The following is a 25635-nucleotide window of genomic DNA, read 5'->3' on the forward strand; positions in this document are numbered from 1 at the left end:
AAGCATTTGGAAGACTCTCCACCAGGAAAGTTAAACAATGCACCTTTAACACATTTAGAATGAGCTCACTACAATACATAATCAAAAGACAACAGTGACACCTGCAGTGAGTGAGGGGATAAACCATACAGTCTTTGGGATATCATAAACCAATAAACAAAGTGGCCTACTGAAAGGCGCGACCCATTCATTCAATATACTACTAAAAACCTGCCATAGGCCTAAATATATTTTCCATTGTAAAATGAGGAACTAAAGTCAATGAACTAAAGATAATAAATTAGAGTTAATGGCTGAATGAGAGTAGCCTAACCTGGCCGGGACAGGGGCCCATATGTCGTACTCATGTGTTGCCCTCACAGGCCGTACACCATACAGATCCACGCCGTAGACCCGGAGAGACGTTTCCTTTGGCGCCCAGAGAGCGAGTGTCTAGACTGTACCATCTCAGGCGCTGGGGGTGAGGTATTAGTAAAGACGGCCACATGTGACAATGTAGATAGTTATAGCCATTGTATGATAGGGTAATATTCCTATCCTTTTCTACCCACGGTTCTAAATCCAACAATAATAATGCCTTTAACATTTTTGACGGACCTTGTCCTTATAAAGATTAATGGTATGTTCCATTCAACCCGCCCCCGCCGCCATTTTCCGTGTCATTCTGTTGCTTGATTGTGTTTCTCGACAAAAATTAATGCATTATATTCAATTAACTTTTGGATTTCGGTATATTTCCCGATTACTCCAGCTCTTTGGAGAGAGGAGTTGATCCCCTACTTTTTCTGAGAAGAGTTGGGCTACTCGGACCGCCATGTACATCAAACAGGTAAGAGAACTATCCAGGACTTGTGCATGCTAGCGGCAATCAATGGCCTATTGAAACAGTTTATAATTGCGCGTTAACTTTATGTGTAATAGCTCAAAGAGCAGTTTATTGTATATCAGTCATATTTTTGTGATGCAAAGTATGTTAGCATCATAGTCAGGTGTGTTTCTGTTTGCTCTACTCTGCCCGCCCCCTTTACCGGGGCTAAAGCTAATGCTAAACTCTCATAGTGGAGTTTAGTTTGATTTGTAATTTTTTAGTGCTACATTTTCGTACTTCAAAACGAATCATTGCATTTATTACCATTTGCACCATGTTTAATATTGTCTTATGAACACGTTTCTTAAAACATTACAAGTGTGCTGTGCCAAGGCCCCACTGTGCCAGATGTTTAGCTGCAGTGTTTACTTTCGTATAACATTCATCATTATATATGTGTAGGTCATTATTCAAGGATTTCGAAGTTACAGGGACCAAACCGTAGTCGACCCTTTCAGTCCCAAGCACAATGTTATTGGTAAGTGCATATCACATGCTGTATGTGACTTAATTGTGACATGACAAGGATCTTAAATTGAATAAATAATTCTGTTTTCACAGTTGGAAGAAATGGGTCTGGCAAAAGTAACTTCTTTTATGGTATGAAATGAAAGTATTTAAATAAAAAATAATTAATATAATGAAATTGTCTGTCTTATTTCAACATTCACTGGTCTTTTTCTGCAGCCATCCAGTTTGTGCTTAGTGATGAGTTCAGTCATCTTCGACCTGAGCAGCGTCTGGCCTTGCTCCATGTAAGATATTAAAATGACAGTGACAGCACTTTTCCTCTTTCTGTTACAATTTCTGTTACACATTTTTCTTTTGTTACAATAGGAAGGAACAGGTCCCAGGGTCATTTCAGCTTTTGTGGAAATTATATTTGACAACTCGGACAACCGGCTTCCTGTAAGTCAGATTTCATTCATCATTCTTTTTTTTTTTTCTATGTTCTGTGTCCCGATATTGGGAAAGTCTCTCCAAATTTTATACACTGGGGGAATTCTGTTATAGTGTCCATCTTCGTCAAGTTCATGAGCTGTCTGAACTGGTAATGTTCATGCTAAGAACACATTAATAGAGCCTTTTGTAAAGTTGCATAACAACATAACATGAACACAAAAATAATCTTGAAACTTTTTACCTTTTTTATTTTTCTCTCTTGTAACTTACAATATTGTTTCTATTTTAGATTGATAAAGAGGAGGTCTCGCTTCGGCGTGTCATTGGGGCTAAGAAGGACCAGTATTTCTTAGACAAGAAGATGGTGACGTAAGTGTATTGCCCTGTATTTATTAAGGTAAATTGTAAAATCATGTAAGTGTGAATGGCGTCTGTGATTTTTGCAGTAAAAATGATGTCATGAACCTTCTGGAAAGTGCTGGCTTCTCTCGCAGTAACCCCTACTACATCGTCAAGCAGGGAAAGGTGAGTCAGGAGTGTCTAATGCGGGTGTGCAATGTCTGCACCTGTGATGGTGTTAAAATGATAAAATACATTTTACCAAATGTTAATACATATTTATTGGTACAGATCAACCAAATGGCAACAGCCCCTGACTCCCAGCGTCTCAAACTTCTTAGAGAGGTGGCCGGGACACGTGTGTATGATGAGCGCAAAGAAGAGAGTATTTCTCTCATGAAAGAGACAGGTAAACTTTTTGGAATTATTACTATTTCTTTCATGTGACAAAACCATCAAAAGAAACATTGTTTCTACAAATCTGCTACCAATCTGTAGCATCTACTCCTCTTATGTGGTTGGAGTGTCTTGCTTAAGGGCACAACAACAGTTTTTGCCACTGTTGCCAGACTGTAACACCTGGTATTCCCAGTGGTTTCCCATCCAAGTTCTTACCAGGCCCAGTTCTGCAAACAGCTATGAAGAGTAACAATTTTCTAATCTCTGTTTTAACAGAGGGAAAGCGTGAAAAGATCAATGAATTGCTAAAGTACATTGAGGAGCGTCTTCACACTCTGGAGGATGAGAAGGAGGAGCTGGCTCAGTACCAAAAGTGGGACAAGATGAGGAGAGCCCTGGAGTACACCATCTACAACCAGGAGCTTAATGAAACCCGAGCCAAACTGGATGAGGTAAATCAAAACACCTGTTTGATGGCTATTTTCTACAGTAGATTTTGGTCTTGATTTTTTTTCTTTCTTCAGCTGTCCACCAAACGAGAAACATGTGGGGACAAGTCAAGGCAACTCCGTGATGCTCAGCAAGATGCTAGAGATAAAGTGGAGGTATAAATTAACATATAAAACTTTCAAGAAGAAAACCTACTTTTTATATGATTATTTTAGATTGCTACAATATTTATCACTAAACCTTATACAACTTGAAATAACTGGTTGAAATGTGTACAGTGCAATTTGGAGTCTGTTTTATATATTTGATATTAATATTTATAGGAAACAGAGCGAGTTGTGCGAGAGTTGAAGTCCAAGATCTCAGCCATGAAGGAGGAGAAGGAGCAGCTCTCGGCTGAGCGCCAGGAGCAGATCAAGCAGAGGACCAAACTGGAACTGAAGGCCAAGGACCTGCAGGACGAGCTGGCAGGCAACAGCGAACAGAGGGTACGGAAGCCTCTATGTGCGTCATGGTGCACACGTGATTCCTGCACCAACTCTCTATTGTAAACACACACACTGTGATTATTTACCTCTCTCCTTGAGATGATTTCTCAATTCTATAAAAAGTTATCGCTGCACTTCTAGATGATAGTTTGTTTTTGCGTTATTTTTAGTTAATTTTAATTTGACAATTTTTTTCTTTCAAGTAAAGGCTGTGACTAATACACCTTGCAGGTTTTTTGTTTTTTGACTCTAGAGACCCACTGGTGTGTCATTGAAAGACAAAAATATTGATAAATGGCTGTGGCTGTGGATATTTAACTCTCCTCATCACAGTGGCTTGACATCAGTTTTGGCACAAGGCCTCACGTATACCGAGCTGGCTTCTCTTTGTGTCCGTATGGCACAGAATTTCTCTGTGTATAAAGGCAATTATGACTGTGTTTTGGCCCAGTTCCCCATACACTATGATGAGTCCCAGGCATCATGCCGGCTGTTAGGATTAGGCCCACCTGGCTAAAATTGGCACGTTAACATCCAAAAGTTATTGGAGCACACTGAAAAGCAAGGGAAGCAAATTTCGTCAGTGGTTGACAATAGCTGTTTTCTTTTTATACTTAACAAGAAGCAAATCTATTTATCTCATGAAGTTAGTGTTAAATCCATCAACAATCCCTTCCCTCTCACTGCAGTATTCTTGAACTGTTTATTTTGTACCTTTTTAGAAACGTCTGTTGAAAGAACGTCAGAAGCTACTTGAGAAAATTGAGGAAAAGCAAAAAGAACTGCAGGAAACAGAGCCCAAATTTAACATGGTAAAAGAGAAGGAGGAGCGAGGCATCTCCAGGTAATGAGTCACTCCCACACATCTGGTCACTGAGAAAATCATTGATGGCTTTAACACAGCAACTTACTTGGATATTTAAAGTTATGTTTGTTCCTTTTTGGATAATTTATCCTGATGATTTGATAACAATTTCTCTTCTGTTCAGACTAGCCCAGGCAACACAGGAGAGGACAGATTTGTATGCCAAGCAGGGACGAGGGAGCCAGTTTACCTCCAAGGAAGAAAGAGACAAGTGGATTAAAAAGGAGTTGAAATCTTTAGACCAGGCTATCAATGACAAAAAGAGGCAAATAGCAGCCATCCACAAAGACCTAGAGGACACGGAGACAAATAAAGAGAAAAACCTGGAACAGTACACTGTAAGAATAATGTGTTTGATTTGTTGTGCCTTAGATGAAACATTAACACATCTCACAGCTAACATTTTTATACCTCCCTCTAGAAATTAGACCAAGATCTTAACGAAGTCAAGACCCGTGTGGAGGAACTGGACAAAAAGTACTATGAGGTTAAAAACAGAAAAGATGAACTTCAAAGTGAAAGAAAGTAAGGTGTTAATTGCTTCATATATGCGGTAGATCAAATAGTCGGCAGTTTTTTAATGATGTATCTTTTTTTTTTTTTTACTTGTCACTAGCTACCTCTGGAGAGAGGAAAATGCTGAACAGCAGGCTTTAGCTGCTAAACGTGAGGACCTCGAGAAGAAACAGCAGCTTCTCCGAGCTGCCACGGGGAAGGTATGTGTGTATTTATGTAATAATAAAGTTAATGGTGCCTTCTACATGCAAAAAAATACCACAAACTGACTGAATCATATCAATGAGCAATATAGTCATGTACTCAGAGCCAGTGGTAGATCTGTTTAATAAGGTTTGTTCTATTTAGAATGGATCAACAAAATGACACCCATTTACCACCAACGCTCCAACTGAGCCAGAGTGAATACTGAGAAAAACTCACTTTGTGACTCACCCGATTGTCATCTCAAATCTAATCATTCTTCTCCCTCACTTAGGCTTTCTTATGATCTGCAGCTAAATTTACACATGAGTCACTCCTTCGTCCAATCGACTGCCAATCAAATATCACTTGTGAGAATTGTCTAAGACTAAAAGGAATTGTTCTTTTCATCAAGCGATCCTGCATTTATTTGATTCATTTGTGATTGTCTTATTTGTATTCAACTGTGTGTGCACGCTTATTATCTAGTCTAGATGCAATCATTCTTCAAAGAATTTGATCATGGTTTGAATACAATTTGATTGATGGCACGACCCTCTTTAGTTGTCAAATTTACTTAATATGCTAAGAAAATTTACTTGTTTCCTCTCCTGCGTTTTGTGAACCCTAAATCTTACTTTTTCAGGCTATTCTTAATGGCATTGACAGCATCAACAAAGTCCTGGAGCATTTTCGCCGTAAAGGCATCAATCAGCATGTGATCAATGGTTACCATGGCATTGTCATGAATAACTTTGAGTGTGAGCCAGCCTTTTACACCTGTGTGGAGGTGACCGCAGGAACCAGGTGCTAATTTTTTGTTATTATTACTACCATCTTTGAGGTTGTCAGCACACAGAGCAGGGCCATACTTATTCCTTGTTGTGTTTTCAGGCTCTTCTATCACATTGTAGACACTGATGAAGTCAGCACTAAAATCCTGATGGAGTTCAACAAAATGAACCTCCCTGGAGAAGTCACTTTCCTTCCTCTGAGCAAGTTAGATGTCCGTGACACAGCATACCCAGAGACTAATGTGAGGACTGCACATGAGATTTTTTCAGTATAAACAATATATTTATTTTGAAACCTATTGTTTTTCAGGATGCTATTCCCATGATCAGCAAACTGCGTTACAGCCCAAACTTTGATAAAGCTTTCAAGCATGTTTTTGGGAAGACACTCATTTGTCGTAGCATGGAGGTTTCCACTCAGTTGGCCAGAGCGTTTACCATGGACTGTATCACACTGGAGGGTAAGTAAAAAAAACTCTAAACTCTTTAACATTTTAGATTTAGAATATATATTATGCTTTCTTGTAATATACTAGAGAAGAAAGGGATCAATCTTTATTCATCCCGAGTGAGGAAAATGTTTTGCTGCAGCAACATGTACACTGTGCTGCTCTACCCTCATATTTGTATTATACACTCTTGGCATAATTCAGTGTTTTTTTTTATTGTAAATCATTGTTTTGATTTAAAACAACTTGAATTGTGTTATTTCAACAAAGCAAACAGCTGATTTTCATTCATTTATATTTAATAAACTGCTCTGCAACATTTTCTTTTTTTTTTTTTTTTTTTCTTTTTTTTTTTTTTATAATTGCATTTACTAAATTAGGTCTTGACTAAAATATTTTTCAGTCTGTGGCGTAGGAAGAACTATTGTCCATCTGCCATATCACTCCCAGTTGACATCAGGGCATCATAAAACGCTTGTCTTAACTGTGTAAATTTTCCATAATCATATATCTTCTTTTAAGCAAAACTGATTTATTTTCTCCAGGTGATCAGGTGAGCCACAGAGGAGCTTTGACAGGAGGCTACTATGACACACGCAAATCTCGTCTGGAGCTGCAAAAAGACATGCGAAAAGCTGAAGAAGAACTTGGTGAACTCGAAGCCAAACTTAATGAGAATCTACGCAGAAACATTGAACATATCCTTTCACTGAGTCATAAGACAGGGGCTGGATCACTCACCTGTCCACCATGAGGCTGTAATTATACCCGTGAGTACAACCTGACTTGAAAACACAAAACGCTGCTGTGAATGACGACATTGTGAAAGGAGTTTTCCAAATTAGACTCGGGAGGAGAGAAGGGGAGGAAGTTTTGTGGCATTCTCTGCCCTCTCTGTCTCAAGAAATAGCTTTGCGGAGGCGATGGATGTTAATATACTTACGTTTTTCCCTATTTTTGCTTTGATCTTGCACACCCAACCTCTGCATGCTTTAAGACTTATGCCCCACACTTAATTTCACATCACTACACGTTTATTCATAGCAGCACTTCTCACAGTTTTAAGATATTCTTGCACATGTCTTACCTGTCAATCGTGTGCTCAGACACGTGTGTGTGTGTGTGCGCGCGTGTGTGTGTGCGCGTGCGCATATTAGAGCCTGATCGATATATCGGTTGGCCGTTATGAGCACCTGGAAGCATATCGGCTATGGGCCGATATTTATTATATATATATTTATATTATATTATATTATATTATTTTATAAAATATATCAATTTATTTCACTCGGGCTGACTGTCCTTCACTGCTGGTCATTTAAAATCTCTACCTCCGTCCATAAACTGCAGATTATGTGAAAGCTCTTCATACTACACAATGGTAGCTCCTCTTTTCAAACCCTCTTGCCCCCAAACTAGCTACAAATCTTTCCCTGAAGATCCATGCAGGTACTTCCATGAAAAATCCATATAGATTGACAGTTAACTGGCTTGCCAGAACCCCATGCTTTGACAAGACTTAACAAAGACAAGTGGGCCTGGACCCATATTCCAATTACACTAATTATGAGAGATCCGTTTAGGTAAATACAAACATGGCTGCTTATGTTAAAAAGAGAAAAAAAAAAAAACTCAGATGACTGAGAAACTGAAAATTTCTGCAAAATCAACAGGCGAAGCACCAAGTTCAGGTTTAAAAAAAAAAAAAACATTTTCTTAACACTTGTCTTTACGTATCAACAATGAGATTGACCAGCTGATGAACCAGATGCAGCAGATTGAAACTCAGCAGAGGAAGTTCAAAGCATCCCGAGACAGTATCCTGTCAGAAATGAAGATGCTGAAGGAGAAGAGGCAGCAGTCGGAGAAAACATTCATGCCCAAGGTAAAACACACACTGGTGTGCATATACAAGTCAAAGGTTTTGTTTTCTAACTAATATGTTTCTACAGCAACGCAGTCTTCAGAGTCTTGAGGCTAGTCTTCACGCCATGGAGTCAACCAGAGAGTCCCTGAAGGCCGAGCTGGGCACTGACCTTCTATCTCAACTCAGTTTGGAGGACCAGCGGCGCGTGGATGACCTCAACGATGAGATTCGCCAGCTGCAGCAGGTCAAACAAATAGAGCAAACAAATGAAACGCTCCATTGCTGTTGCATTTGTTTCTGTATGTACAGCAAAAAAATTTTAATCTGTTCACACATTAATTCAATATACACAGTATATAGTACTGACTGACAGTCTGTTTCCTCCATTTGGTGTCTGGTCGCTTGCAGCAGCTGTGTGTGGGGTGTGTGGGACGTGTTTGTGATCCAACATGGCTCCTCTCTGCCTCTCTGCCAGCTGCTCTCACCTCACTCAGTGCAGTTATTTTATCATCACTGTGCAACAGCTTCCACCTTTCTGTGGACAGTTATGATGTTGTCATGTTAGAGTTGAGAATCAGAACTGTTTTTGTTTTTATATCCCCACTACTTACTTGTCATACTTATTTTTATTTGGGTAGACAGGTACATATTTAATGAGTTTCAGCACAAGTTTATGAATAATACAGTATTCAATTACGTGTTATCCAAATATCATTATAATATATAATCCTAATGTTGCTCAATTATTACTATCTTGAACATATTTTTGCTGTTGCCAATGCAGGACAACAGACAGCTGCTGAATGAGAGAATCAAACTAGAGGGCATCATGACCAGAGTGGAGACCTACCTCAATGAAAATCTACGCAAGCGCCTTGACCAAGTAGAACAGGTACTGTTCTTTTACTTTTCTTTTCTCTGAAAAGGTAGAAATGAAAAAAGAAATGAAAACAAAGCTAGTAAAATTGCATTAATATTGTCTTCTTTTTTTTCTTTACAGGAATTAAATGAATTGAGAGAGACTGAAGGAGGGACAGTGCTGACAGCAACCACCTCAGAGCTTGATGGCATCAACAAAAGAGTCAAAGACACACTGGCTCGATCAGAAGGTACACAGTGGGGAAAATCAGAGAAAATTGTCCCAAGTCTGCTGTGAGTTTTACTGCTGCAAGTGATTAATTTTGATTTGTAATATAACCATATATATCACGCACTAATTATATATTCTGAGATACTACCAAATGTACTCATTTAGTTTATTATGGCTTTAGGAGAATTTCAATTCTGATAACTGAACAAAAGATTTTGATTGAATACGTTTCGCAGCTCATCCAAGCTGCTTCTTCAGTTCTGGTCAGATTATTATGGCTTTTTAAAAATACAAAAGTGCCCTTACATAACATAATATATAATATATTCTATTAGCAGATATGCTGAATGTATTTCCTTGTCCACTAGAATAAATAGATTTAAGTAAACTATACTGTTTTCGTCAGAGCTGGACTCAATGATTGACAAAACTGAACTGGAAATCAAGGACCACATAAAAAGCATGGAGCGCTGGAAAAGCATTGAAAAGGAGCAGAATGACGCCATTAACCATGACACTAAAGAGCTGGAGAAGATGACCAACCGCCAGGGCATGCTGCTCAAGAAGAAGGAGGAGTGCATGAAGAAGATCCGAGAGCTGGGCTCACTGCCTCAGGAGGCCTTCGAAAAGTACCAGACTCTCACACTTAAACAGGTAGGCACAAAAGGGACTTTTGACATATTATTTTGAAATGGACATTATTGAGCAGTTTTCTCAGGCAGAATTGCAGCAGGATTATTAAATCTCCTTCTGGGGTCTGCAGAGGTCAATTTCATTTTTAAAAGAGATCTCAAGTATGATATTATACAACCTCCTTAGCCTTTTAACATTAAGTTGTATCTATCTTCTAACCTTTCTCTTTACTTGTGCATCTTGACCTTTGAGTAAAGTGACACATAAATGACATAACACAAGCCCAAATATTGACTACATAACAAGTCTAAAGGTCAGAAAATGCAATAATCTGATTTGTATACCTGCACCTGGACACAGAGAACAGAAATTCTCCAAGTTTAAATCCTAAGGCCCTACCACTTACTCTTCAGTAGTGAGTCATCCTCTTTGCATTCTGCTGCTTAGATCCTTCAGCCAAACTCCTCTGCTCTTAGACGCTTGCTTGATTAGACTTGGCATCTTTCATAATGTAACATATACAGGGACTCTGACAGTTCCCCCACTTAACAATACCACAAATAGCATTCGCAAGCGCTCAATAGTTTTTCTATCTGCATAATTTCTGCTCAGAGGCGAGATGGTGCTGCTGATTGCTCAAGTGGATGAGTGGGCTAAATAACAGAGGCACTTGTCCTTGTTAAAACTTCATTACTGATTCAGATGGTGGTATTTATCAACCTAATGTGAGTGAGTCTTTTGTATGCTGCACCCAAATAGACAGGCTTTCCTATTTTCAGCTTTGAATAGTGCCGCCAATGAGGTAAACAGTTATCAAGCCACTGCATGTAATTGACTGCTTCTTCGGTTCAGTGTATTTGTGTTTTACTCGAAGCACTGACTTTTCTCTACTCTGTCACGGTAGTGCAGCTTGTAAAAAAAAGTAGACTGTTGCCCTCATATGGCTGTATAATTAATCTATTAATGCACACAGACTTGTAGAATGTTTTTAACCACCTATTTTATGCCAGAATACTCAAGCAGTTTTACATCCAATCCAAACCCAATCGAATACACTTTATTCATATTGCACATTTCACAAACACTTTCCAAAGTGCGGCACAAACACATACTAGTACCAACAATAATAATATAATGATAAAATAAACGCTCACATTTAATCATGCTAGTCCTAAAACAATACAACCAGTAAAATAAAATAAGAGCAAAACCATAAAATAGCAATAAATAAATAAAACCAATAAAATACATTAAAAATAAATAAAAGACACTGAGGACCACACAACTCACACAGTGTTAAAAGCCAGAGAATAAAAGTGGGTTCTAAGAAGAGACTTACAACACTCCACTGTGGGGGCAGTTCAGATGTGGAGGGGCAGAGCGTTCCAGAGCATAGGGCTGGCCACAGAGAAGGCCCTCTCCCCCCTGATTTCTTGTCTTAGGCACCACAAGTTGGAGCTGGCCCTTGGACCTCAGAACACGTGTAGGAGTGTAAATTTGGAGGGGGTCAGTCCATTCAAAGCTTTAAAAACAAACAATACAATTTTTAAATCAATTCTGAAATTTACAGGAAGCCAGTGCAAAGATGCACGAATTAGGGTAATGTGCCCTCTTCTTTTGGTTCCTGTTAAAAGTTGCGCTGCAGAGTTTTGAAATAACTAGTCAGTAAAGTGCGTTTTGTGAGATGCTGGAATAAAGTGCATTAGTTGTCCAGGCGTGATGAAATAAAAGCATGCACGACTTGTTCAGAAAGTTAAGATAAAAAAGGTTTGACTTTGGATAAAAGCCACAAATTATTAAAACTTGATTTTAAAGCACCATCTCCTTGTCAAATTTAGGACTGTGGGGCGAAGATAATTTTTAAGGCATCCCACATCAGTGAGGGTACTGCTGGACCCAAACAGTATCAACTCTGTCTTTGCTTCATTAAATTTTAAAAAGTTTTGGGCCAACCAAGTCTTGACAGGTAGACAGTCAAACATAATAATTTTGTTGTGTGAGCTATTGTGAGAATTACAGTATGCTTGCTTTTACTCTCCTTTATTGGCAATATAAAAGTAATCAAGATGACTTCATATTATTTTTTAAAAAGGCAAACATTGTCAAGAAGAAAAATATTTTTGTAAGACTTAATCTCACTTTATGGGAATGTATTACTACTTCAAACATAATTGTTTGTTTTTTTTAAGTAACATTATTTAATAACATGTTTCAGCTTTTCCGAAAACTGGAGCAATGCAACACTGAGTTGAAGAAATACAGTCATGTGAACAAAAAAGCTTTGGACCAGTTTGTGAATTTCTCTGAGCAAAAGGAAAAATTGATCAAACGTCAAGACGAGCTCGACCGTGGCTACAAATCTATCATGGAGCTCATGAATGTCCTGGAGCTGCGCAAGTATGAGGCCATCCAGCTCACCTTCAAACAGGTCCGTTCACTAGATACTGTGGGTATTAAGATTACAGCAACAACTACTGTGTATCAAAAATATCTTCTCTTTTAGGTGTCTAAGAACTTCAGCGAGGTGTTTCAGAAACTGGTGCCTGGAGGTAAAGCCACTCTGGTGATGAAGAAGGGTGATGCAGAGGGAGGACAGTCCCAGGATGAGGAGGGTCAGGACAGTGAGAGGGGCTCAGGCTCCCAAAGCAGTGTCCCATCTGTGGATCAGTTCACTGGAGTCGGCATTAGGGTAATTTAGTTTCTCAAATGTGATGTGTTTGTGATGTGTTCAAAGGCTTAACTAACATAAGTGTGGTGGATTTCTGTCTTGTTTAGGTGTCCTTCACTGGAAAACAGGGCGAGATGAGAGAAATGCAGCAGCTCTCTGGTGGTCAGAAGTCTCTGGTGGCCCTGGCTCTGATTTTTGCGATTCAAAAATGTGACCCTGCTCCTTTCTACCTATTTGATGAGATCGACCAGGCTCTTGATGCTCAGCACAGAAAAGCTGTGTCAGGTAAAGGCAAACACATTTATCCAATTCTCAGGAAAAAATACATTTTATAAAGTAAGAAAATCATGATAATGTAATTTTCATTGTTATTACAGACATGATTGTGGAGCTGGCTGGGCATGCCCAATTCATTACCACCACATTCAGGCCTGAGCTGCTCGAGTCTGCAGACAAGTTTTATGGTGTTAAATTCAGAAATAAGGTGAGATTTTGTTCTGAAGTAAAATACCTGGTTTCACTTGTAACCTTGATGATCTGTTTGCACTGATGATGTTACTCAGGTGTATTAAACTTTGCATGTGTTATAGGTGAGTCACATTGACGTGATCACAGCGGAGCAGGCCAAAGACTTTGTGGAGGATGACACCACCCACGGTTAAACACCACCTCTATTTCTTCAGCCTCATACTGGCCCCAGAGCACTTCTGTCAAACCATACACTCTTACAGTAATTTACGAGCATGGTCAGCAGTTCAGGTCCATGACATTCATTTTATTCAGTCTAAATTTACAAGACATTAATAAAATTCAGACTTGGCATGACAAAGCTTTTCGCACTAATTTCCCTTTTTAAAAATACATTTCTTAAGGGAAGTTTAACTCTTTCTGGTAAGATGAGGAAGAGACTCTTGGGACCCAGTTATGGGAGGAATTTGTTAAAGCAAATATGATTTATGTACAGTTTTCATAACATTTGACCCTCTCTTATGTTGACATTTTTACCCATTTTATATCTACATAATTGTTTTTGAAATGTGTACAATTTCCCAACCATAATGCATAAAAGCTTATGGTTTTAGATAATTTACACACAGTGGTGTCATGTGATCATTTACATGCATATTGATGTAAGAAAATGTGTTCTTTCAAATTATAAGAGATCAAATTGTAATTTACAATTTACAATCATTTAAACTCCATGTTAGAATGTAATGTTACTCAAGTGCTCAGTATTTTTGGAAATTAAAGCCCATATGTTGTAGTTTTCAGTCTTCACCATTTTACATGTTCTCTTCATTTTTATATGAAATAAAATATTGAAAAATAAACTCGATTTTGTTTTTGCTTTAAAAAGAAATTCGCATAGACACCAGATGGCGCCATGTTTCAAGCACATTGATTACATGTGTCAGTAGCGCAACTAGAAATATGATGGAATAAACCAGGCCAATATTACATGATGATTTACGTCCTGGCTGAATAACAAAGTTAGTAATTTTTTACTATATACACTAGAGCCTAAACTCTTCACTCAACTACTTTTTAAAATTGTTCTCTGGTGAGTTTTATTTTTGTAATGTTTTTGAAATTGCGTTTTATTAGGCTACTTCTGTTGAAAAGACATACAATGCACACTGACTATATATATGATGTATTGATTTTCTTCATTATAGTTATTCAACTAGAAAAATCTGACTACAATACAGGAAGCATTTTCTTGCTGGCCTATTCTAATATAAGCCTACACAGTTTACACTGGCATTATTAAAGCGCATATGTGTTTTTATTTTCTCTCAAATTACTTGGTTTGGTGGTATAGTGTACAGTAAATATTTATCACAGTTCTACATCAGTCAAGAAACATTTGAGGAAAAGTTGGGAAGAAAAGTGCTGAGTAAAACAGAATTCCTCTATATATGCCATAAACACAGAAAAGTTCACCCAATTGCTAATTTGCAATTTACGCAGAAGGACATTTATCTAGGAGTTTAAACATATTTGGCCCTGTTGAGTCAGTAAGTGAAATTATAAACTTCACCAAAATGAATAAAACTAGATCAAAACAATTTCAGATTTGTAGTAAAAACTTAAATATAAATATGTTAATTATGTTTTATTCACTTTTTCAATCATTCACTTTAAAGTCTCGTTCAGTGTTTGTGTGCACATAATATCCACGCACATGAGGTTGTTCAGGGTTTCAGTGGAGCAGGCCTTTCAAAAGGTTATAACCTTCTGAAAGGCTATCATTAAACCCATGTGGTCCATGATCCTCCTATAATCAGTCTCATGGTCTTCTCAACTTTCTTTTTTGTTGTACCTTTTTCTTATGCATAAAAATATAGAATATAGGTCTATACATTTAAAATATCGGCCAATCGATTCTGGGTGGATAATCCAAGTGTGTCAGGAGCAATACTACTACTACTACTACTACTACTAATAATAATAATAATAATTATTATTATTATTATTATTGTTATTGTTGTTGTTGTTGTTATTATTATTATTATTATTATTATTATTATTATTATGTGATGTGTGAGCTACTGTGTCCAAATAATTTCCCTTGTGGAACAACCAAGTTTGTCTCAGTCATCAGTGTCATTCATTTATTCAGATAAAAGTACAGATACTGGAGGATACAAAAAATAAAAAAATGACTTGTTTCACATTGCTCTAGCTAATTAGCCCTGGTGCCAGAGCAGCTCTGGCTGTCCTGGCTGTGAGACGTTAACAGCCCTGCACTATATCAGATGCCACATCAGATGACAGATCTCTGGGGTATAAGACCTACACTGTGCCAATCTGGTCTAACATTTCCAAACCCCAAGAATAATTATTTCACATCTCAATTTGAGTTGCTTCAAACTCTTAACAGTGTTAAATTGGAGTAATGGGTTCTATTCCCATACCCCATTCCCAATTCATAGGCCTACAACTGACTAACTTTCTAATTAGACTATTTTTTTTCTAATCCCCCAGCATTCTCTCCTACACTTTATAGACAAAATATGTCCTTTTTATCAGTCCACCTAATATCATTTCTTCATCTCTTATTTAAAATAAGCTTGAATCAAAGAACATTAAACACTGGTGTCAAATACATATTTAACATTCACCCCTCTTGTCTCCCTTGTTTCTGTGACCACAAGCTCTCCGTGTCGTGTGTCTGCTCTGGCATGCTTTCTTCTCCATTCTCACACAATAAACACCATATCTTTCCAACCATGTATCTTTGCTCTGTGGTTTCAGTGCGTCTGCAGGTTATAGTAATGTACAGATTATATCAACCCCCATCCTCAGTCTCCTTATCATAAAGAAGACAATAAAACTGTCCAAGGGTTATGTCCAACAGCTTAATTTGTTGTCTAACAGGTGGTATTGGGTAATGGGACCAGGTCATGCCAGCTGACTCACTGTCCCTGTGCTTTAGTGTCTTCTGCTGGACGCATTTCACGCAAGCTTAAATTGCCTTAAAGGCAGCCACAGCCTCTTAACTCAAACTTTTAGAATTAAAAATTTATTAAAACCTGTGTTGCCAGTCAGACTTAAGTCTTCTTTTTCTGACAGACTAATGTTAGATTGTTTATTATTATTGTAAAGAGTAGGAAAAAAGTTTAACATTAATCCACATGATGGCACCATATTGATACACAGCAGTAGAGGGAGCAGATTGCTTTCGCTTCGGTCAGGTATTATGTAGCTTTAAGACCTACAGTATGTGGGGGCTGAAATCTGTGCACATCTGGCCACCCCAATCTAACCAAAGGCAAGCAGTAAGTGGTTATTTTAAGCTAACGCAACCAATAATAATTTTAATAAGATATTTAGCCTAACCTTACAGCAATATAAAGAAGCAATTAACGAATATAAACGATATGCCCTGTCTGTGGGCCTATTTCCTAATAATGATATGTCATTTCTAGATTCAGACTTGTTTCCCTGCCACAGTATCTAATATTTTTCTGTTTGCCGATACCTACTGCACTAAAATAAGAGTACTTGTTCAGACTGATCAGACTGTGTGTGACAGGCAGAGGAATAACCGTGCTGGTGTCCCAGGATGAGCCATGGAGTCGCAGCAGGAGGCCCGCAGACCCCCTCCTCTGATCCAGGGAAGACCCGAGGAAGACTTGGGGCCCCGGCTGATCACAGAAGTCACTCCCCTTATGTCTGCTGGACCCAATGGATTTCTCATGTGTCAAAGCCAAAGGGTAGACTGGCTAAAACGAAGCAACAAACCCCAACTTATAAAGATTAACATTAACTTACTTAATGTCATATTTAATGCATACATTGATACATTGTTAGATGATAGGCCAAATCTATAGTGTTAAATTTCCACAGGACTGCAAAAAGTAATAAGGCAACTGTATGCAATAGTGTTTATAGGATGTTGTCTTTCTTTTAAGAAACAAAACACATAGCTTCTGTTTATTCTTTTTCTGTAGTTAAACAATACTCATCTTTCCTCTCTTCCATTCCTGGGGGCTGTGTCTGTGCTGTACATCACTCTTTATGTTTAGTCCAACAATAAAATATGCAACTGCTGTGAACAAAGGAATTTGCGGTCTGTTAGTGATTCCCCATGCTCTGCTCCCTTTAAGCCAGTTTTATGGGGTCACATGTTCTCTAGATCCTGGGCCAAATGGTAGTGCTGGTCATAACTTCTCTGAAGTCTGGGTTAGCAACAGAGCGGCACAGTCTATTCTGAGTCTGTACTTCCATGTTTATTGTTTGTGTACTTCAGGGCTGTCATACCACATCTGACACATTATTCACCATGTCTTTTGTTTGGTGTCATCAAATCTTTCTTCTGTGCGCTAGCTTGTTGCTTGTTTGCCCACACAATGTAATGGATACTCTTTTCTCATGCAATGTCCATAGCCATATTTGACCTTCATTGAGTAGAGCACATGTGTGCACAAATGGCTCCATGAGCTTAGGATTTTCACATTCTATGCCCTGCTCCGTTCTCATAGAGGTCCGTTATAATGAGGCTAAAGGTAGACTATTAAAGGGGCTTAATTAACGCTCTAAGCTTGTCTAATGACTTCACACATGCCAGCTTAAATCCTTTACAAAATAAACATTCCCTTCTTCATGGGAATGCTCGCCTCGTAAAGACATCCTCCACTACAATGAACATTTTATGGAAACTCAACACATGACTCAAATTACTTATTCACTTGGTTTGTTTCTCATTATAAAATGGACCAGTGGACATTCAGTGTTAAGATTAGCACATCATCTGTAGCCTGTGAAGTGTGTTCCAAAAATGCCCATGAGCGTTACATGTGCTGTAATATACTGTGGGGTTAACAAATTCCCACATGCAAATGGAGACATACTTTTAACTAAGTCATACAGAGACACTGCAAACCATCATAGCTCCAGTTCCATGCATAATCTTTTTTTATTGTTACTATAGATATATTACATTGATTTGACTTTCAATGGTTGTTACGTTGACAACGTTATTTTATTGTAATTGACTTCATTTCAGGGAGGTATTCTTAGAAACCACTTCATGCTACAGCAGGATCTGCTTTCTCAGAGAGCCATAAATAAATAGTAGGATTGTTATTTGTCACATGACTTGTATGTGCTTGGGCCCTGGGCTGGGGTGTGCATGTTTCCTATGTCATGTCAGATGCTACTGATTCTTTAGGAAATGGGTGAGCAGTTTGCATTTAGGGTAGAATGCATTATACAACTTTATATCATATAGGTTTCTTTTTGAAGATCTTCTGATTAGCATTTGTACAGATACTTTTTAAATATAATTTGATAATTTACTTGCCTTGATAAAAATCCTTACTGCTTTTGTATTTACTTGGTGAAGCTGTGGCAGCTCTCATTGCAGCGCACTTGTGTACTCCTAATGGTGATTTATGGGCGAGCATGTCTTACCTGTTGTACAGATGTGAAACCACAGCCTGCTGGACCATTACAAAATGTGAATAATCTGACACTGTCCCAGTGCTGAGGCCAGACCCTCCAGTGATTCAGCAGCTAAATTGATCCCAACAGCAACTGAGTGACTGATGGCATTCCCAGAAGTGCAGTGCCAGTGCCTTTCCTGGCCAGACTATGTAGGGCTGCGTGTACAAGCGGATATGCGTTTGTGTGTGAATGTGGAGGTGATAATCAGCAGTGGCTGCCGGGTCTTTCTTTTCTCTTGTTGTTGTGCTGTATGGAGCTCTCCCAGGCAGGGAGTCCCAGTTGGTCTCCAATGCCCCCCCTCCCATTCCCTGAGTCCCCCTTGAGTGTTCTCCCAGCTATACACTCACTCACTCTCCTGGCTGCTCCTGAAAGGACTTCACTTAAGTTATTCTCCTGACACCGGCTGAACTTTAGGTAGAAGAGCCACATGCATGTAAATTTAAAGAGGAAAAGTTTCTTACTTACTGTGTTGTTGCTGCTGTCGATCAGGGCAGGAAAGTGGCTGAGCCCCTCCTCGTGTCCTGCAGCCGCTGCCCCCCACGGACCGCCCTGTCATCTGGTCATTGCCGTGAGACCAGAACAAGAGAGGAGACTGGTGAAAGTTGCCTCATCAGGATTTGCTGTCTTTGGAGCACTGCAGTTATTTTAAGTGGTAGTTTGGACAGGACAGGGCTGTGGAGGCTGCAGGTGGAACTGGGACTGTAATGTGCTGGAGCTGGAGCTGACAGGACACACTGAAATGCTGGGGAAAGGACAAAGTGTAGGATACCCCATGGACGCGTCCGGTGAACTCATACCAAGGTACGATTGAATCAGTTTCCTCCAAAAAACCTGACAATGGACTCACAAGGAGCGCGGCTGTTCCGCTTGGGCTATGTGGAAAATGCATTAGTTTGGGCATATATACATGAAATGAGTTATGAGGTTAAGTTTGTGGGCTACTCTCTTTGGAACCAGTTCATTTAAACTGATGGAAATAGTTACTGCTGGTAAATCTAAGATTTTTATTTTTTTTCTTCTTTTTAAATATTGGTAGAAATTGTTACTTTCTTCAACAAAAAGATAAGTTAAATTTATGCGTAAGTAGAAGGCGCTATAATAATAATAATAATATATAATGCACCATTATCAGCAGAGTTTGCTTTAGAAACCAATAGCTCAAAAAGAAATACATATAAAGTTGTTGTATGTATTTCTGGTAAATATATTTTTTTGTTTAAAACCTGGTTTTTCACGGTCTACAACGCAGTTCCTTATCCAACTCGGCTTTAGACAACATTGCAAATGTACAATGCCCTGTCTTCTCATAAAATAAAAAATAACATTTAGCTACACTTTGTATGAATAGTAGTAACAGTACAGTGCAGGAAGTATGCATACATTTCTAAACTAGAACCAAGTAGACCATACTAGAATATGGTCTACTTGGTTTAGAAATGTATTCAGTATTTTAAATGTAAATACCTATTTTAAAACAACAATTATATTTATTGTTTTGGGCATCATTTTAATATTTTACACATCTCACTGATGTGAGTGTATCTTGGAATCACTAAAGATTTAACAATTTTGTAACAATTCTAATTGTTTAAATTGAATGATAAAATATTTTTGATAATGTGAAAAATTATATACTTTTAAATTTGTCACTTTAACATTCAGCATGCCTTATTTTCCTGGTCGTCTAAAAGGCGTGAGGGACTGGTGTGAGTAGGCCTGCCTCAGGCACCTCAGAGCTTTCCTCACAGCTCTGTGTGAAAATCCCACAGGATTTCCACTTTATTCACAGGGGCCATATAAAAGGTGTTAATAGGCCTTGCTGTGTCTATTGTACCATTAGCGCAGTCACAGCTACATGACATTTCTTCATCGTGTCATTGTTGTTGTAGGCCCAAAAATGTATTCAAAGGGCTATTACTTTCTCGTCTGTTTGTCTCATATAAAATGTGTAGATTGAAGGTAGACATTGTTTATGTGGTCCAGTCAGGAACTAAGGTGGCTGCTTTGATTATTCTGTTTGCACCTTTTTTATTTGAGCTTGGAGTCCCACAGTCTTCTGCCTCTTGACTTCCATCTCGTCCCTATTACACTCCATCTTAAACATGTGCTCAGGACTACATGCGTGTGGGAGCTACTGTGGCCTACTCTTACCCAAACTGAAGTGCATTAGAACCCCTCCTAAAGGTTCATTTGTACACAATGAAATCATCATAACTGACCTGTTGAAAGTACTAGATTTGGAGGCTGTTTGGAACAATACAACTTTAATAGGACTTAATACTTCATTGTCTGCAACAACAAGACAGATTGTGTTGTGAAATGCGTTCCTGTGAATAGATTTACTGAAGGGATTTACACCTAACTGGGATAAGCATGAGTGATACACATGTGATAATCCTCAAATCATCTCAGATCTGGGGTTTTGGGGGCTGCTATAAATGAATCTGCCTGCTATGGCCTCCAGTCTCTCCAATACTCCCATTTAAACTGTTCTTCATAGTGTACAAATACATATACATGATTACGCATACAACTGTGTTTGAGGAGTACATTCATATTTTTATTCGGATGTAAGACAAACATATTATAAATTTCAAATGAAAAGTTGCTCATCTAAATACTTTTACCTCTGACCTTCAGTCAGTGTCAAACAAATGCTAAAGTTATTATTACAGAACTTATACAACACTTAATCCACACTGTGTACTATTCACAGTTTTTGTTTTCGTAGGTCCCCTATTTTTAGGATGTGGCTTCATTTGTGTTTGGGCAAATTAGTTCTATTTGATTGTCTGACTCAGCGGTGAGTCAGACACAAATATAACTGACCCTTATGTCTTTGTGCCCTGGTCCACTCGCCGTACGCTTCTGTAACTATTAGCTTGTGTGAAGGGGTTTGACAGCAAACTTTACACGCTCCAACATTTATAGGTAACTTTATAGCTGCAGAATCTTCATTTCCATATAGAGAGGTCAGAGTAAAACTTGTAAATCTGACAGTGACTAGACTACATGAATGTAGGATTGGGTGATAATGTGACAAAAATAAAATTTCTTTTTCCCTGACTGATTGATGATCAATATTAAGCTTTTGAACTTAAACAAAGCATAGTTTTAATCACTGCCATTTAAGACACAATAAAAAAATATATATATATATAAAAATACATCTTACTCCTAAGTCTGAACCTTGCTTCAAATCACTAACCACAAAGTACAAATACTGGCTGTATATCGATCGATTTAAAAAAGCCCATGCTTATCATTGATTAGAAATTCAATTAGAAATAATTGAATCTCAATCTCGATTCAAGTACAGTTAAATGCACAGCCATACATGATGAGGATGAAACCATTTACCTTTTACATATTTTATTTTTTATTACAATATTAAAGCAAAGATCCCAACATTTACCATTTATTGTATGTGTGAAGCACTTTGCACGCAGTTGTTTTAAATGTGCTATAGAAATAACATTGACATTGACATAGGCACAATGTCTCGTGCCACTGAATGAAAAAAATACATATTAACACAAATACAATTTGTAGTAACATTAGATAAAACAAAACAAATGACTTGTCAAGAATAGCATATTTATTGTATTTTACTGTATTTGTAACTATTGATGTTGATTATATTTATATTAATTATATTATTTTATTATATTAATCAAATCTTGAGAGGCCATGGCAGTTTAAGACTTAATTTTAAGATAATTTATTACCACATTGGAGTATATTGAAAATCACAGAGGCACTCTAATAAAACAATAATACATATTTGCTTGTATTGTGAGCCATGCACAATTTCTAGTAGATCGTTCATACCGTTTCGTTATTGCCGATTTTATATGGTGTTGATTGAAACTGATGACAGTTTATTATCAATATATAGAGTGTTCTTAACATGTAGGTCTCATGTAGGTAAGGAGGCTGTATTAGTGTCTTTTCTCACTTGTGCAAAACTTGAACCCCAACCATTTGCATTTACCATTTACAGGCTCATTTGAGCAAGTTTTTGAGCAAAAATATTGTCTAATAAGTGCAGTTAGGATAATCCCCTAAAATATTGAGATATTATATTTGTGTCATCCACAGCTATAGGCACAAGTTCAGTATAACTTTATAATCATAATTATATATTTCAGGAAGACAGTATGATTGCTATATCGTGACAACTTAGTATTGTTTCAATTTGTCTTCTCACAATCTGTGCTCTGACGTAGTTCTCTTAACAGCCAGAGCAGTTTACCTATAGAATGTACTGAATGCATGCCTCGCTCCAGGTCTGAGGCAGGGAGCAGGCCTGTGACAGCATTAGCCTGCCCTTGTTTTAGGCTGCACTGACAGCTGAGGCTCAGCACAGTGCATGTGATGTACAGGACAAAACCACTGGCTCATATCCACACTGGAGCTGTGCTTCTCTACAGAGGTTGGATTTTACACCAGGTAAGACAGACTCCAGAGCTAGTGATTTGTGTTTGACTCTAAAAATGTGCACAAGTGTACAGAGGTACCGTTCTGTTACTCAGATTATGTGGTATATACAATGTACAAGCGACCACATGCTGCCTTCTCTGCAATGTCTGCAATAATTTGACACAATTTATCTTCATTTCTCACACCATTTCTGAGTAAAATAGAATCACAAGTTTATGAAACATGATATTCATCACACCAGTTTATCTTGTGTTTAGTGTTTATGGCCTCTAAACTCATAATAATCCTTACATTAGTAGTTCACCTTATTAAATAGTCATGTAATATAACAGCGTTTCATAACAGTGGCTAGGGCTGAATTCTTTATGGTTTTGGTCAGAAACGCAGAGATCTACATCTTTGTATTTATCTGCCAATCTCACAATATTATTATTATATTTTCCCGTGTACCTGGATGACTGAGGGGTACACAGACATAATAGACATGTAATAGACATAAGATGTGTGTATTGTGTCTATTTAGTGGACTGGAGCTGGTGAAAATTTTCAGTGTAACTTACTTTGATGCACAGAGGAGGTGGTTCAAACAATAGTGGATCAGATTACATCAAACAGGTGCACATATTTAAATATTAGGGACACATGTGTTTGTGATCCCACACTATATGCTTTGGTAATATAACGCTTTTAGTGATTTATGGTACCTATAGACCTTAAAAGTTAATTAATGGTACAGTTGTTATACAATTCTAATTTGATAAATTCTTTTTAGAAATGGCTATTGGCGAAAAAAAAAAAAAATCCCACTAACTGTTAATAAAACTCTGGTGAATCCTGTGTTTGTTATAAATGTATAAACATGGCCACACACTGTGCTCTTGTTGTTTAGGCAAAGAGCAGCATATGTATGTTCTAAAAGGAGCTTTTCAGCGTATCGTCTTGCTTGTCTCCAGACGCAGATTTATGGCCATGGGGCCGTACGTGCTACTGCCTTTAGGGAAGTGTCTCCTGTGTGTTTCACAGGCCAGAAACTAACTAAATTATATGATATGTGTAATAATATCATCTACAGGTTTCTATTCTAACCATTTGTAGCAATTAAAGTGGCACAGTGATTTGTGTTGGTATCAGTATATAGTTGGACATGTAATTAATAGGGCAGTCTCACATTGCATTTCACATGTTTCTTTGGGTTTTTCTCCTTTGAGGCAAAAGTGAGGGCTGGGCCAAACTTATTAGTTACTTATGAGTATTCAGCCCAGTGATCATAAGCAATCTTGATCTATCCTGAGGTCACCTCAACCAAAAGCGTTCAGGAGGAATTTTGGGAGTGGGACGAGACACAATTCCCACAAGTTGAAAACAAGAGAAGACAAGATTTTGTCATTATTTATGATAATACATTTTCAGTTCACAATTTGAGCATATAACTTCTCAAGAAATTTAACACTTTAATGCCTTTTTGTCCAATTTAAACGATAGGCAATTTTGTAGTAATTTTGTCTTGCAAGATCTTGTGGCATGAAATTATTTTCCCCAAATCCCATAATTTAAATTTACATCACACATTTTTATTTATTTTTTTTTTTACCATAAACCTTTAAGAAACATGTGTAGTTGCATTTTGTGCAGTTATCTCTTTACACGTGTTTAAATAAAGCGCTATGTGCACTCATTTGGCAGCAGGTCCACTAAAACCAAATATCGGCCTAAGCTGGAGAATTAAGGCACAAAGCCAATATGCTAAAAACTGCAAATATCGACTTGATATATATCGTCTATCTCTAATAGGAGAGGTGTTCAAATGGCCCTTAGACCATTTACTGTTGGACCTCAGTCCTCCTGTTGGCCCAAATGATCAAAAGCTGTGAACTGTGGTTGTGGGCAGAGTTTAAGAGTCCCACTTAAATGTTTCCAAATCTAAAGGTGTGAAGGCTCAGTCAGACCAATGTACAATATAATTATTTGAATATGAAGAGCACTGACTACACTCCCCGTAGCTGTAACTTTGGGGGAGGAGCCCATGCATCCCCAGGAGAACAGATTACCTTGTGTCTGTCACATTATGCCACTAAAGGTCATTTCTAAAAGAAAAGCATTTAATTATGATAAATGATATGTCAGTGGATGTTGTCAGTATGTCCGTTCCTTACAGAAGTGACTTTTTAACAGAGACCTCCTTGTATTAAAAAAGGCAATCTACAGTTACATATTAATCTCCATAAATGATCCTGCTGGAAATGTGGCACTGTGTTTGCGCCAGAGGACTTGAACAGATTTATGTTGAGGGATTAGACCCAAATGGGCTGAACGTTTAGCAGTGGGAACAGAGCTCCTCATGAGACCAGTGCCACCAGTGAGAACCACTCTGCCTGTCAGCATGCCCACTCTGTGTTTTCTTTCCTGCAATTTACACTTGGACTCAGAGCCAGGAAATGATTTAAGGATGAACGTTTAAAATGATGCATTTAAACAATGGGTCTTTGTTTGAGTCAGATGTTCCCTTCACTTTTGTTTAAATTACTGTTGTGGATTAACTCAGTAATGTTTATGATGTGGCACTGGTGGCTGGATGCTTTTCCATGAGTAGTGTAAAGTTTTGAATGTATTTGTATTTGAACAAATTATGGGGGAAAATACATAAAAAATATTTCTAAAGAAAAAGAAAAAGATCTACCACCACTAAGTGATTCATACACTGAAAAAAAAAGGTCGCTGGATTTGCGTA

At 38.0% G+C, this 25635-nt stretch overlaps 2 protein-coding genes across 2 annotated transcripts in view; both read left to right on the plus strand.

The window, feature by feature from the left end:
- Positions 1–648: 648 nt before the first annotated feature.
- smc3 (structural maintenance of chromosomes 3) lies at positions 649–13843 on the plus strand. Its single transcript, XM_055158266.1, has 29 exons — positions 649–829; positions 1271–1346; positions 1430–1468; positions 1556–1623; positions 1706–1777; positions 2061–2140; positions 2218–2296; positions 2402–2519; positions 2786–2961; positions 3034–3114; positions 3283–3447; positions 4170–4291; positions 4437–4650; positions 4734–4837; positions 4929–5028; positions 5658–5818; positions 5906–6047; positions 6116–6266; positions 6800–6950; positions 7986–8139; positions 8207–8365; positions 8906–9013; positions 9122–9230; positions 9618–9865; positions 12060–12272; positions 12348–12533; positions 12620–12797; positions 12890–12996; positions 13103–13843. The coding sequence occupies exons 1-29, from the start codon at positions 815–817 to the stop codon at positions 13172–13174; spliced, it is 3648 nt and encodes a 1215-aa protein (XP_055014241.1). The 5' UTR covers positions 649–814; the 3' UTR covers positions 13175–13843.
- Positions 13844–16588: 2745 nt separating this feature from the next.
- Positions 16589–25635, plus strand: part of rbm20 (RNA binding motif protein 20) — a 28796-nt gene continuing 19749 nt past the window's right edge. The window contains exons 1-3 of the mRNA XM_055158459.1: positions 16589–16732; positions 18954–19032; positions 19130–19265. Of these exons, the coding sequence (XP_055014434.1) occupies positions 16589–16732; positions 18954–19032; positions 19130–19265 (359 nt within the window). The remainder of the gene's footprint in view (positions 16733–18953; positions 19033–19129; positions 19266–25635) is intronic.

The sequence above is a fragment of the Boleophthalmus pectinirostris genome, unplaced genomic scaffold, assembly GCF_026225935.1.
Source record: "Boleophthalmus pectinirostris isolate CB_2022bp ecotype Guang Dong unplaced genomic scaffold, ASM2622593v1 HiC_scaffold_22, whole genome shotgun sequence".
NCBI classification, from domain to species: domain Eukaryota; kingdom Metazoa; phylum Chordata; class Actinopteri; order Gobiiformes; family Gobiidae; genus Boleophthalmus; species Boleophthalmus pectinirostris.